Source organism: Odontomachus brunneus, unplaced genomic scaffold, assembly GCF_010583005.1.
Source record: "Odontomachus brunneus isolate Ranch 3 - 2012 unplaced genomic scaffold, Obru_v1 Obru_scaffold_114, whole genome shotgun sequence".
Taxonomy (NCBI): domain Eukaryota; kingdom Metazoa; phylum Arthropoda; class Insecta; order Hymenoptera; family Formicidae; genus Odontomachus; species Odontomachus brunneus.
The window spans coordinates 451,226-465,510 of record NW_022639564.1 but is presented as its reverse complement, the minus strand read 5'-3'; the positions used below and the strand labels follow the sequence as shown (position 1 = coordinate 465,510).

General features: G+C 41.0%; 1 protein-coding gene across 5 annotated transcripts in view; it reads left to right on the top strand.

Annotated features, from left to right (window-relative positions):
* The window catches only part of LOC116849386 (furin-like protease 2), a 474,332-nt gene that overhangs the window by 8,828 nt on the left and 451,219 nt on the right, over positions 1-14,285 (top strand). For all 5 annotated transcript variants that reach the window (XM_032826505.1, XM_032826504.1, XM_032826507.1 and 2 more), the window contains exon 2: positions 7,941-8,531. In XM_032826505.1, the coding sequence (XP_032682396.1) occupies positions 8,352-8,531 (180 nt within the window). In that variant the 5' untranslated portion in view covers positions 7,941-8,351. The remainder of the gene's footprint in view (positions 1-7,940; positions 8,532-14,285) is intronic.

The window sequence follows — 14,285 nt, the reverse complement described above, 5'->3', positions numbered from 1 at the left end:
TGCCTCACGCACGCGCGAACACACACATTCAGACGCGCGCGGACGCGTATTCACGCACGCTCGCGGTGTATCGGACTCCGTGAATATATCGTACTTGCTATTCGCATCGCGCTTTCAGTCTCTGTTGCTCTTATCCCATACGGGCGTACGTGCGACATTACGATCTCTCGGCTCGTTTCTCGCTCCCAAAACAGGACCGGCCAAGAGGGAGTGAGCTGAGGAAGGAGCAGAGAGGGAGGCGACGACGGGAAAAATCGCTTTTATAATACCCTCTGTTACTCTTCGACATTGTTGCGCGCTTCTTGTTTTTCTTTATTACATTTTTCTCCTTACGAGCGCGACTTGAGAATTCGTCGCCATCCGTGCATCCCGAGAGATTACGAAAGCTTAATTGCTGCGAAACGGTCTGCCCGATATTGTCGTCCATTCCGACTCCTGAGATGGCATTTGTAGAACGCGAACGAAGGTGGCAGTCTTTTTTCAGCTCGAGTGATTGTTACAGTCCGGCAATCGGGACTTTGTTAAGCTCTTGGGAATTAATTTTAAAGCAGATCGTGCTGTGAAAATTTGTGTAATTCTTTAATGAATTTTCTTCTCGCAGCACGCCGATGTACGTAATAACTCTTCCATGAGTCGTGCGATGTGTTTTTCCATTTCTTATTTGTTACACGAAGAAAACATTAGGGATATTACTTGGCTAAATGTGATTGCCGCAATCAGATTTATTAATGTTATTATTAATGTTATTTTTTACTCATGAGTACAAAATGTAGTGTTCCGAAAATTAGGTATCATAGGTAAAACGCATTCGCTGCAGGATAGACATTAGCAGAAATTAAAAGCGCGCATTTGTTCGAGTACCTAAGTAGCTATTTTTAAATATTTTATGCGCGTGAGAATCTCGAGCTCTGCAAACAAATTATAATTTGATAATAGATCGTATAAGAGGAATAAAAGGAAAGAGAGAAATTGAACTTATTGAACTTGTCTCACATCGCGCGCATTGATTGACAAAAACGTGTAGGAACGCGTCCTAAGAAAATTTCTTTTTATTTCATGTCGCTACGTCAACTTATTTATAATATATATGTATAACTTACTTATATTTTAATATATATTATTTATAATATATATTTATAATATGTAAGTGTAAATAAATATAAATAAGTATGTAAGTATATTAACCTAACTTAACCGCGGCGTCTGGTTCAGTCCTGAAATTCGCCATGCTCGAAATTCGACTTGCTGTCGCACTGACGCACTGTGCTTGCTCCTGAGGTGAATGACCGTAGTGAGCAAGTGGGCGGAGCTATGCTTATCTGAGCTCCGGAGGGAGGAGGGATGGGGGGGGGGAGTAGCGAGCCGGGCCGCGGCGTACTTTCACTTACAGCGCGGGAACAGTCGCGTATCTACAGCCGGCCGATTAAAAACGCAGCTCGGTACAATCGTCGATAACTTCGTTTGTAGACGTCATAACGATTTGAAACGAAGACCATTGGAAAGTGGAAATTACCGCGCTTCCGATGAACGTGAAATTGCCCTTCTGTGTAATTCTGAAGATTAAATAGCGTAATCGTGTGAGTACGAAACACTTTACTTTTTTTGCGTTAAAGTAGTCATTGATTATCATCTAGATTACTCGAGTCGAAATTTTGGCCCTATGTTAAATTTTGAATTCTACAATGCAGTAGGAGCAAAGTTAGCAAAGCATAAGTTAGCAAAGTAGGTTAATTCTAACGATATAATTAACTTCTATTTCGACTCTGATGATATCAAAAATTTTTCTTTTCACTTTTTTTAACATTAAATAGGATTAAAATTTCGATTCGGATAAAGTACGATTTAAAAAAGGAGCGCAATGAAAAAATAATAAGAACTTTTTATCTAGCGGCGAATATTTCTAACACCGTAGCGCCGATATTTAAACAGTCAATAAATATAACTTCGACATTATTTGTCTCTATTAGTGATACATTTTAGCTACCACAGTAGCTAAATTTTAGTTTTTCCATCTGATCTTTTTTTCTATTCGTTTCTTCACACTTGAGAGAAAGAAATCGAGGAAATTAAGAATATTTATTCGATGGGAACTAATAATATATTTGTTTATATATTAATATAAAATATTTCTCTAAAGAAGAAAAAGTAAATCTTCTTAGAACCTTAATTTCTAAGCAATAAAAAGCAATTGTTTATTCTATTTAAAGAATTAAATGAAAATAATTAAAAATTTAACTTAATTAATTATTTAATGAAACACTATTCTCTAATACTAAAAATAGTAAAATTTTAATTAATTAATTAAATTCATTTAGACTTAAGCAAATATGTTATTAGTATATCTATACCTATCGAATATCTTTCTTTATATATTTTTTCTTATATACATATACACACATACACAAATACGCAGTGTAGTGCGCAGGGACCGAAATCTCGCCAGTTAGAATAATATCCTCTTTACTCCACGTTGTATTAACCTTCGCTGCACTGAGCTGTATTGCACTGTGCTGTGGACGCGCCACGTGCGCGCTGATGCGACGTGTTTCCGCGCCGCGTCCGTTGCAGGGTTAAATATTCTCCTGTAAGTTGTTAACATCGCGTACACGCGAAATGGGGCGGTGCACGCGGAAGCGTTAACAGCTGAGCGATCCTGTTCTCGGGCGAGAATTCGCGTCGGTCTCGCTGACCGTATTTCTCGGCAAACGCAGCTGCCCGGCCAGAAACGCTTTATTACTCACCCGTATTCACCGGGGGGATTTAACTTCTGCGGGCATTAACGCGGCCGCGGGGCGTCCGAAGTTTCGTCAGGACGAGTTTATATTCTTCGCGACGTCCGTGGTTCTCCGCCCGCCCGTCCGTTTTGTCGTTCGCTCGCGGATCGTTCCTAAGCGAGCTCTCGTAATTGCCGAGCGCGGGAGTCAGTTGTGCAGGTGGTCCTAGCAATTTAAATAGCACGTGACAGAAGACTGTTTCGCGTTCTACTGACGATCGTTCTTACGAGGCGATGTCTCGCGCGCTAAAAGCGATACTCGCGTCTTGACGTCACGAAAGTCGGACGTGCATCTACTACCCGTCATTCGAACGTCACGTGCCAGCTGCCTCTTGAGACTTGAAATCGCTTTTCGACGAGTCTTTCTTAGAAGCATTCGAGTCTCACGCAGAAGTTTCGCTGAAGATGTGTAATGATACAAGTGACTCGCAGTCACACTCGATGTCAGACATATCGTTTTATAATTATTCTTAAGGATCTTTAAATTTCCAGTCACGCAAAATCAAGCTTATGACGGTCCCGATAGGCTAATCGAGTAAATAATTTATTAGCAATCGCGGGAGAACAACATTGTTCGACAATACGATAGGTTTTCGGGTTTTCAACGCGCATGAAAAAACAACGCACTAACTCCGTTAGTGCAAATAAATTTTCTGTTATCTGGGAACCAGATGAAAAACTCGGATGTGGAAGATTTCTGTGAGAGGTTTTTACTCAGCCAATTGCTCTCAATTACCTCTCAACCGAGTTTTTAATGCAGCTGAACGTTGAGACGAATGTTTTCGACCACAGTAACAGAGATATTATTTTTCGTCAGTGAGTTTTCCGTCTGGTCTACATTCTGTTACACGAACTGAAATCTCTTTTCCATGTACGTGAACACTCATTAGTAACCGACCGTAGAATCGACCGTGTAATCTAGTTTACTTCTAATATTATTCCCCCATTTTTTTAAAACTTCTTTGAAAGGTAGAAAATTAATTTCAAACATGAACTAATGTATGTTTCTTTCTTTACCTCTCTCTCTCTCTCTTTTCCCCCATTTCTCTGCATTTGCCGTTTTCTTGAATCAGATAATTCGTCGCGTTCGTTTCGTCGAGCTTCTCTGGAAATTCGCGAGAAATTCCCGAAAAATGGCAATTTCGCAACGAACACGCGTTTTCTCTCGCAATTGAGTTACTTTCTCCCTCCACTCTTTCCCTCCCACCCGCCACGTTGACAGTCAACACTCGTGTGTGTTCGGCTGAACGCTTTTATTTATATTATCTATTTAGAGGCCGTGTCGGGTAATGCATTCATTTGACATTCGTTCACTCGGATATTTCGCAAACCCGAACGCGTCGCGTTTGCGCGACGAATTTTATCGCGTTGTCGCAAATTACAATGTTTTTACCCCGAACATACATACGTCCGCGCGACGCTCGGCCAATGTGGGCAACACGAATATTTCGCGTGCGGGAAGCGTCGTGCGCCCGCTCCTTCCCTTCTCCCCCTCTTTCCACCAGCTGCGAAAATTCATACGTTAAACAAGCTGGCTTCGTAATCTCTCTAATATTCCCCGGATGAAACGCCGTTTAATTTCAAATCCCGATCCGTCGCCAGCGTTGTGCGCATTTGCTGGATTCCAGTAGCGTTTCATTTATTATCAAAGCAAGATGTCAGACGTTGCTCAAAGGATCGTCTCATTTTACGTTCGGGCTTTAATGAGTTCACGTGAACGAACGAATACATACATACGTATGTACAGCAAGCGTATAAACGCGAATCCTTCGTGCTCGCTTATGTATGTGTGTGTGTGTGTCCGTGTACACTCGCATTGGCAGCGACTGAGGACACTTACGGACGATAAGATGGCAGAAGACGCGATAATGTGCGCGTACCGTCGCTGTCGTGCTTGCTCGCGCGGCCACGGAATTACCCCGTACAAGCGGATGTTTCCCGGGAGATCAGTTCCGTAAAGAAACTAATTCGAGATACACCCTCCGCCTCTCGTGCCGGGCTGCGCCCGGCAACCGGGCGGGAGTTCGCCTTTTTCCCGACCGGGTTGGTTGGCCACCGACCCGACGCGCATTTCCGGCCCATGCGCGCCCGCCGTTCTCTCGCGAACTTTCCCAAACGAATTTAAAACGCGAGCGATTCCGGGAGCTTTTATTTGATTCGCCGATTCAGCAACGGCTGCTGCTGGATTAATCCGCAGCGCGAGACGAGCGAGCGTGGCCGTTACGAGCGGACCAACGAATCAACGAGCGCGAATCTCAGCCTCTCTAAAAAAATTACAGTCTGCTCTTACGAACTTAATCATTTAGGGAATAGGCGTGAATAGGATTCAGTCGAAAAAGTTGTGGCTTGGAAATTTTAAATGACTAATGCCCATTTCTACCAACTTTGGTTAACTTAACCGGCTGGTTATTCCAAAGGAATTGACCAGTCGCATCTATCATGTTTGACTAAGGAAAAATGTAATTGATCAATCTCCTTGGAATAACCAACCAGTTAAGTTAACCAAGTTGTTAGAAACGGGCATAAGATGCACTTATAATGCGCTTAAAAAATATAATCTTGTTTCTAGCGGGAATCCTCTTGCATGTGGCCTTAAGAGGATTCAACCAAAAGGGAAAACAGCTCACAAAAAGAACTCTAATTACAAAGTACTATTTCCTGTGATCTCATGTTCTGAGCGAAAATTCTTACAGAAAGAGCTCTCTTAAAGTGAATGAATGAATAGTCACTGATATCAGTTATAAGTATAGTACTGATCAGTTTCAGTGCTATACTTATAGCTGCAAGTTAGTGTATATTTACTGCTTTCAGTGATATTCCACTGATTTACTTTAAGAGAGAAAGTATTCCTCTTATAATGAAGTGAACTATTAATCGAAAATCTAGATATTATTCTAACTTTTGTCTTCTCTTTTGAATCTTTCAAAAAAAATATGTTTGCATAAAGCAGAGTGTCTTTTACTAGAAAAAAATTCTATTAAAAACAAAACTTGTAGATGAAAGACGAAATTCCCCCAACTTTAAGAATATTTTCGAGTCGAAATTTTAGTCTTACTTGAACTTTTTACCGTCTATGCATTCTGAAGGATCAGTGTATGTAGTATACATGGAGATTGAAATCTTACTTAGCACCTGTAAATGGCAGAAAATGCTACTTGTAGGTTCTAAAGAGGATTTCTTTGCAGAGCTAGGTTAAATAGACTCAAAAGAAGTTGACATAGGCTTCAGGGTATCAAAGTGGTCGTTAAATGGAACATTGAGGTCGAGACTAAGATGAAAATTTCGACTCGATTTGTGCTTATTTACATTGTCCTCTTAGTCTTGGAAGAATCCTCTTAGTCTTGGAAGAATCCTCTTGAAGCCATACGTAAGAGGGTTCTGTTAAAAATAAGATCATAATTTTTAATTTTAGATATAATTTTTTATTTTTTAAAACAAGAGGGATATACTCACTTGAAGTAGAATATCTTCTTATTAGATTTTTCTATTTGTTATCTATAAAGATTTTTCATTTTCAATAAAGATAATAAAGATAATTTTTAATATAATTTTCTATTATTATCTATTAAAAACAAAACTTGTACTGTGTAGATGGAGGACGAAATTCCTCTAATTTTAAAAACATTGTGCCTAGAATATCTTCTTTGTGGTTTTAAAAGAATGCTTTTATAAAGTCACATATAAGAGGATTTCCGCTAAAGATAAGATTGCATTTTGTTGAGTGTGATCTCAAACGTATCGTTGCTGGACTAACAAATTAAATTATATTTATTGCGTAAAGTAATCTCGCTCGGTGTTTCGTTAATTAGACCAAGTGCTCTTTGTCTCCTATTTACTAACAACAATTGCGAGAGTGTCTTATGTGTCTTTAATTAGGGCGTGCATAAATCATAATATCCGTTAGGTATTTTAGTCTATTTCCCGACTCATTACGAGCGGTAACGGTTTCGTGAGAGAGCCCGATTAACTTCAAACTCAACTCGTGTTCGGCCTTTCGCTCGTTTCGCCGTAACTATCGACAGTGCCGTGGAAACGGACTTCTCCTTTTACGTCCAGTCTACCGGTTACTTACCGAACTTCAGCGCAACGGCTATATATATATATATATATATATATATATATATATATATACACATCGCATAGTTCACAATCGAAATTTGATCAACGAAAGCTTTCGCCACGTTTCTCAGCGAGTTCCACTCGAATTCCTCTTTATCCTCACGGGCGAACTCGATTCGATTGCGTAACGGCCGATTCCGCCGTCGCGCGAGTTTGAAACGATTTTTAGATCATTTCGTCGCAAATATCGCGCGAGCAAACTTTCTTTCACCCTTATAATCCCGCGAACTTCTCGCAAAAGTGCGGGCCTGGCTATTCCGCCTCTCACGCTTGCCACTGCGTCGACTCAAATGTGATAGCTAAACAGATATGGAGCTTTATTAATTGCCCGTTAATGAAGAAAATAAACAAGCAGAATCCGTCATTGTAATGACATCCGTTAGACGATTAACTGTGGATTACATCGTGTGTACACGCGCGCTTATGCAATTTTAATTATATTCTGTCATGACTCGCGGACGATATAGGTCACATCATCGTAATTATTCTATTTCACCGACGCATTTTGTCGCGTTAACCATTTATTTATCTGTCGCGTCAGGTTGCCGAGCCATCAACGATACATTCGGTTATTTGCCGGAATTACGTAATCTCCCAACGTACGAATGTGAAAATAAAGATCTGTTATTAAACGATTCGCGCCTCGCAAATTTTCGGTATCGTTTCCTCTTCCCCTTTCCCCCTCTCCTCCTCACCTTCTCAAAACGAGAGAAAGGACAGAGGAAGAGGAAGGAAGTTTACAAACATTCGCGGCCGGCGGGCGCGTGCCCACGCCCATGGCGAAACATTGTAATGCAAATCCGCGGCGCACGTCAAGAAGCAGGAAAAACGAACTCCTCTCCCTGTCCCCGTCCCTCCTCCCAGCCGCCGTATTCCGTACCGTCAGCGTCCCGCGCGTCGCCCCGTGCACTCGGTGACAATTAATATCACAACGCGCCGCCGCTGGTTCGCCCGCCGCAAGAATTCTCACCGCGTCCTTCCTCCGAGCGCGTGACACGAATGCACACCGGCTCTAACCTGCGGTTTTCCTTCTCTTTGTATGTTGCAGGATAAGACAAGCGAGCGCCCACTGCCACCATCGTCCGCCCGTCTCTCGGTGGCCACGCCGTTTCGTCGACGACAACGACGACGACAACGACGACGACGACGACGAGGGAAATTTGCGAGGCGCAGTGCGTCGTCTCTCGTGATCCGCGCGTGGATCCGCACGACTTGATCGGTTACGTGTGTATGACGTCGCGTCCGTCTGTCACTCGACCTTCGGCTCCGATGTGAGACTCGCGAGTTCCGTAAACTTGGAGGATCATCGAGCTCGTTATTACGCGTCTTTCCGCGAAATCTCGTTCGAACGAACGTAAGTGCTCGCTCGCCACGACGCCGCGCGTCTCATTGGCAGTGTCGAAGTCGCCGTCTGTGACTGCTACAACCGCAGGGACTCGTCGTCCGCGTCTTCCGCGACATGATCCTCAGAGTGACATTGTTGGTGTGCGCGCTGCTGTTGGTCGGTGCGAGATCCGAACCGAGACCCCGATCGCGACCGGTGCCCATCTATTCGAATCAGTTCGCCGTTTACGTGCCTGCCGGGCAGGAGGCTGCGGACGAGATCGCCCAGGAGCATGGCTTCGACAATCATGGACAGGTGAGTGTTGAAAACTAGTCTTCTCGATATGGAGACCAGACTGGGGACGTTTTGAAAGGAATTCTACCCCCGAAGTTAGGAATTGAAATCGATCGACCGGTTTCCATAACGTCGTAACTTCGATAACGTTTTTTGTCAAATCTCGACAGAGGGTAGGAACGTGAGTTGGGGTGAAGATTTGAGGGGGAAATTTGGAGGGCCGAGATAGCACAATAATTTTCGTTTACTGCAGGAAAAAGTGGTTGGGGAACAATGGCTGCATTTAGCAGAAGCATTTGTGATTGCTTTGTATTATATAATTAATAATTAATAATTTTGTTATAAAATTCTCTCCGTATAATTAATATAGGATATACAGGGTCCTCGGTAGATCTGAAATAAAATAATATGCCAATATGTAATAATAATAATATATAAAAAAATAATAATATAGCGATCAGGAGCAAAATAATTTGACGTCCCGACTTGTGCTGAACACAAGCATATATGGAATCGTTGTAGAATCGCAATCTATCCGTGAAAAATGATTAAAAAGGAGAATATTGGTCGAGGAAATTTCGTGACACAGTCATCATCGAATTTTTCCGGGGAAAATTTATTATCTTTCGCTTTAAACCAGCCGGCGAAATCTCCTCTCAGAACGACATTCTTAACCGCGATTCGGGATTTCTCGAGTGCTCTTGCACTTTGCGAGATTGCCGCAAGGCCAGCTTGCAGCGAGGTGCGTGTCCTCATCCTACGCATCGAATCGCGTATTGACGTTTATTCGCCCCGACGTCAGTAATGAAATTAGATGCTCCGTTATGGGCGACGGCGTTGCACCGTCGGCGGGATGTCGATCATGTTGAACGGATTGAGCGCGGAGACAGTCGAGGAAACCGATCTAACGAAATGGATAGAGACGAAGACAGCTCTCCGACAGCGGAGACTATCGTTCGTAACCAGAAATGGCTATTTAACCTGACCTCTGTACTTTATTGCCGAGTTTAGCCGCGGAAAAGATGGCGTCCGCGTGTCATGTGACCGTAAATATCCCGTCGACGCTCTTTGAAGGGTCAGTTTTGAATTACTCCTTAGGATTCGGGCATCGAGTTTTATTCGAGAAACGGAGTTTCGCGGCGTTCCGTTCGATGTGAGGCAACCACCTTCGCGTGTCCACGGCCAACCGCGTTGATTGACCTGACGAATGCGACTCTGATTACTTTGCAACTACAAGCCCGCGAGAGAAAGAGAGAGAGAGAGAGAGAGAGAGAGAGAGAGAGAGAGAGAGAGAGAGAGAGAGATCGATAGATAACATGTTTCGTTATCGCTCCAGTTTCGTTTTTGCGCGAGCCGTTGTCTGTCGGGATACGGGAAGCGTGCTCGGTTTACCGCTGATAAGACGGCTGATAAGTGTCGGCTGTATCGTATACATCCGAGGCCGTTCATCGCGGTCAGGCAACGCGGACGCGACAGAAACATCGCGTGCTAAATACTCGCTCGTACGGCTCGATCGCACGCCAAGTACTCGTTCATATTGGTCGACGTTTCGCCACAAACACGGACACGGCGACCGACATATAAGAGATGGCTAGAACTATGTACTCGCCGCTATGCGATTCTTTCAGAAAAAGCAAGAAAAAAGAAATGTAAATTCCCTCGTTGAATATTACTCGATTGAGTAATTTTCCCTCGCATTTTTATCTCAACATCATTCGTCATTTAATGTCTCGTTAGTAGAGATATTAACGTCGAGCAAAATTAAGAAACATCCTTGAAGAATTGTCGCGTCATCCTGTATCCGCCTTGTGCATTTAATATTTCGAATACGTTGTACTTAAAGCGCAAAAACGCCGACGTTGTTTACGAGCTCGAAGCATCTAGCATACGACGTAATTGTGCGTCGGAATATAAACCCATCGGGATATGAAATGTTTCCTACGCAGAATGTCCACTGACTCACGCGACTTCCGACTTCTCGAATAGATCTCCGTCGAGATTCTCGGAATTCGATGTGATTCGCGCCTGCAGTTTGTAGATTGTCGGTTGGCATTTTATTCAATCGATGCAATTGCGTGACTCTGTGTCCGACTGGTAATTTTGCTTTCACACATTGACCATTCAGGTTCCGCCAAATTTGAGGAACCTACGGAGAACCTTAACTTTATATAATACTGTACAGACTTTCGTCCTATCTTGATACTACGAATGGTTATTTAATCCTATTTTCTCGGTGTAGAAATGTCTTTAGAAAAAGACGATTTGTTTTCGCATTATTTAATATTTTATTATTTCACTACTTTACCTGCATTAAATTTTTATTCATAATTTCATTGAGCAATGTGCTTAAAAATTATGCGATTTTTGTTTAACTGCAAATAGAATATGTGTTTACGATAGATAAATATTTAATAATTTAATAATGATTTTTAATAAAGAAGCAAAGATAATTAATGAGAGAAAATGAATAACTAAAGCAATAAATTCTATTTTTTTATATTCTCTTTATTATATTTTTCTTTCATTAGCGCAATTTGAATATATATAATATATACATACATATATATATATATATATATTTATTTATTTATTTATATCTAAAGAATTCAGAAAGTATATATGATATATCACTGCTCGCATCTTTCGTCCATCCATTCTGATTTTCCCAGCTAGCATTGTGCTTCTGACTACTCGCAGCATTTTGTATTCTAGTTTATGACACTGACACTCGTGTAGGTGCTATTCGACCGGAGAAACATGTGTTAATTAACGCGATGGTGATGAGAGTCCGATGAAATATTTCACAAGCCGACAAAATATTCTCTTTTAAGGGGATACTGAAAATTTTACCGACAGAATACTGACATTTTTCGGCAAAGTTTACATCGTATTAGTTGTACAGAATTACAAATGCTTTTACGCAACGAAAGTTCGTGCAAAAATAAATAGTTCAATATATGACGAAAACGGAAAAAATCTAAATGTAAAATCTCAAGCTGTCAGTTAGCGTAATATTTGCCTAATCCGAAAGTTCTGCAGTTTATACATACTGAAAGTGTGAACGTTCCAAACAGAAAAATTTGAAAGAACATTTCTGTACCTCTGCATTTGAGTTCAGAAGCTTAAAAATATCCGAAAAGTTTGCAAGAAGATTTCTACACATGTGTGCGTGGTTAGGTTTTCTGTTGAATATGGTAAAACAAAGTAACACACATTTATATAAGTTCTATATGTACAAGAAATACGAAAAGGACAACTATGTTAGTGATGATCGTCTCTGCGTCATTGTTCGAGTTCGTTATCGACTTTAGCATCCGTTTAAATATAACACTCGGCCTTGAAAACGTATACGAGAATATACCAAAACAATAGACAATAAGGACTACCGCTTGGATCGCCGGTACCCTTCCCCCACCATCACTCCATGATCGAGTGATCGCAACGATCAAAACACTCGGGACGATTGAACGTACCTTCGTGCGTCGCGAACTTTCTCAAGTGTTTATTACGTTTCAAGCCGGCGAGCGACACGCATACCGCGGACTACGTGTACCGGTGCGTTATTTGTCATTACCGTTGGGTGATTAAAACATTTCGTCGGTCCGTTCGAAGTACTTAATCAAACTCTCGTCGGCATCGCGTTATTTCACCCTTTCACTACCAACGGAACATATTTGTCTAACGAGACATATGTTTCCCTCACTAATTAACAATAAACTTATTCGAGTGAACAAACAGCTTTCCTGGCATTTAGACATCATTCTGCTTATTACCGTTGGGACTAATATGCCTCCCTTCCAAAAAGGGAGTCCCAGAGGTACATCAGTGTTGTTTGGCCTTATCCCTTTGCCGCCAAACGTGAAACTTTTTTTTAGTTAAAACTATATTATATATATTAATGTATTTAATGAAGGAAAAGAAGATTGTACTTTTAAAAAACACAATTGGTAGTGAAATGGTTAACACGTGTTTGGTCGAATCGTATCTGCGTGAGTGTTAGTGTCAGTGTCACGACAGAGCAGCTAGAGTGTTGGATCGAAAAGCTGGGACGCAAGACGCGGGCAGTGATACATCACATATTTCCAGGTGTGTGAGCAGTTATTTATTATATACGTAGAGGTTTTTGATATTAAAGAATCTTCGATAAATTCAACGACAGTCACGACATATCCGAGTTGAAATTTAGGTTTAGGTCGTTTAGGTCGTTTAGGTCGTGTTCGTAGATTGCCATCATTTGATAAGTAATCATAGCTTCATGAATCTCCGATTACTCGTCAGTATGTACCTGTATCTACGTTATTTCCTACAACAAGAAACATTGACCCAAATAACCGACTAACGATTCATGAATATAACCATGCAATTAATTATGCTTTCAATCGAAGATTGTGAATAGTTTACAAGTATGAATAGCGGTCTTAAAATGTACTGTATATATCGCAAGTGTTGATCTGTATGTCTGATAATATCATTTTGATTGCAATAATATCTTGTTTTGAATATTTCAAAGTGTTTTTTTATTTGTTTTTTCTTCTGTTTTTATTTTTATTGTAGGAGATTCGTTCATATTGTAAAATAAATCTAAATTTATAAATCTATTGATACACATGATATTATTGGACACACAATTGCTATTCTTGCCTTTACAATTCTTTCCTTTTCAATGCTTTTGAATTCTTAAATCCTATCAGAGTATCCAATGCCAATAAAAGAAAAAAAGACATAATAAAAGACTTATGAACAAAGTTTATTTCTTTTTTACTTGCTCATTCATATTTTTTATCACACATTAATGATTTAATATTTGCTTGTCTTATACATTCTGCATTCTCTGCAATTAAGAAAATTTTACATAATTAACACATTGCTTGTTGAAATTTAAAATAAAGATTAAATAGTAGATAGGATATTGAAATAATCGAATATTAAATAATTCTGCGATATATTTTTTCTAAATTTTAACATGTGGAAAGCAATAGTCAATAACTCTTTGTAATATCAAGGTAGGAATACAGTGCGGGCTGTACAGTATTTTATTTCGAGATTTTTCCTTTAAATACGACGGAATTTGCAGAGTTAATGCGCGACTAAAATTTCAACTCGGGTATACTTGTGCTGTAAATGACGTAACGCGGAGAAACGAATTTTATCGGTAAATATACAAATTGCGCGTTATTTCGGCGTTGATTATGCGCACATCTTCTTTCATGAGAGCGATTCCGTGTCTATGTGTATGCAATTTGGTAAATTACGAATTTCGTAACATTCATAGCACTTATGTATGTATCGTTCCTATATTTTTGATGCTTTTTTTGAGAATTGGTCACGATGCAAATTTGAGGAAATTTGCATAACGTAATTAAGTCAGTGCCATTTAATCGTGAGCGTACGGGGGAGTAATTTTCATCCGTTACTCATCCTCCGGCATATTCACGCGCTTTCGCGTTTTCCTCTAGTTACGAGTAATAAACTTTTTACATCCCTCCATGCGCCGAAAGAGCCGGGAGAAGATTACGTTCCCGGTCCTTCCCACGCTGCTTTAACACTTCGCCGCGAGAATACTCGCTCGGCACGGGTCTGACGATGAGCTTCTAAAATTTGATTCCACCCAACGAGCGCGAGTAATCGAACCGAATCGAATATCGGCGTGTGCAAAACTGGACGAGTTTTGCCCTATACGCGATCCCGTCACCGATATTCCCCGACTAGATGAGTGATCTACAGAGAGAGAGAGAGAGAGAGAGAGAGAGAGAGAGAGAGAGAGAGAGGGGGGGG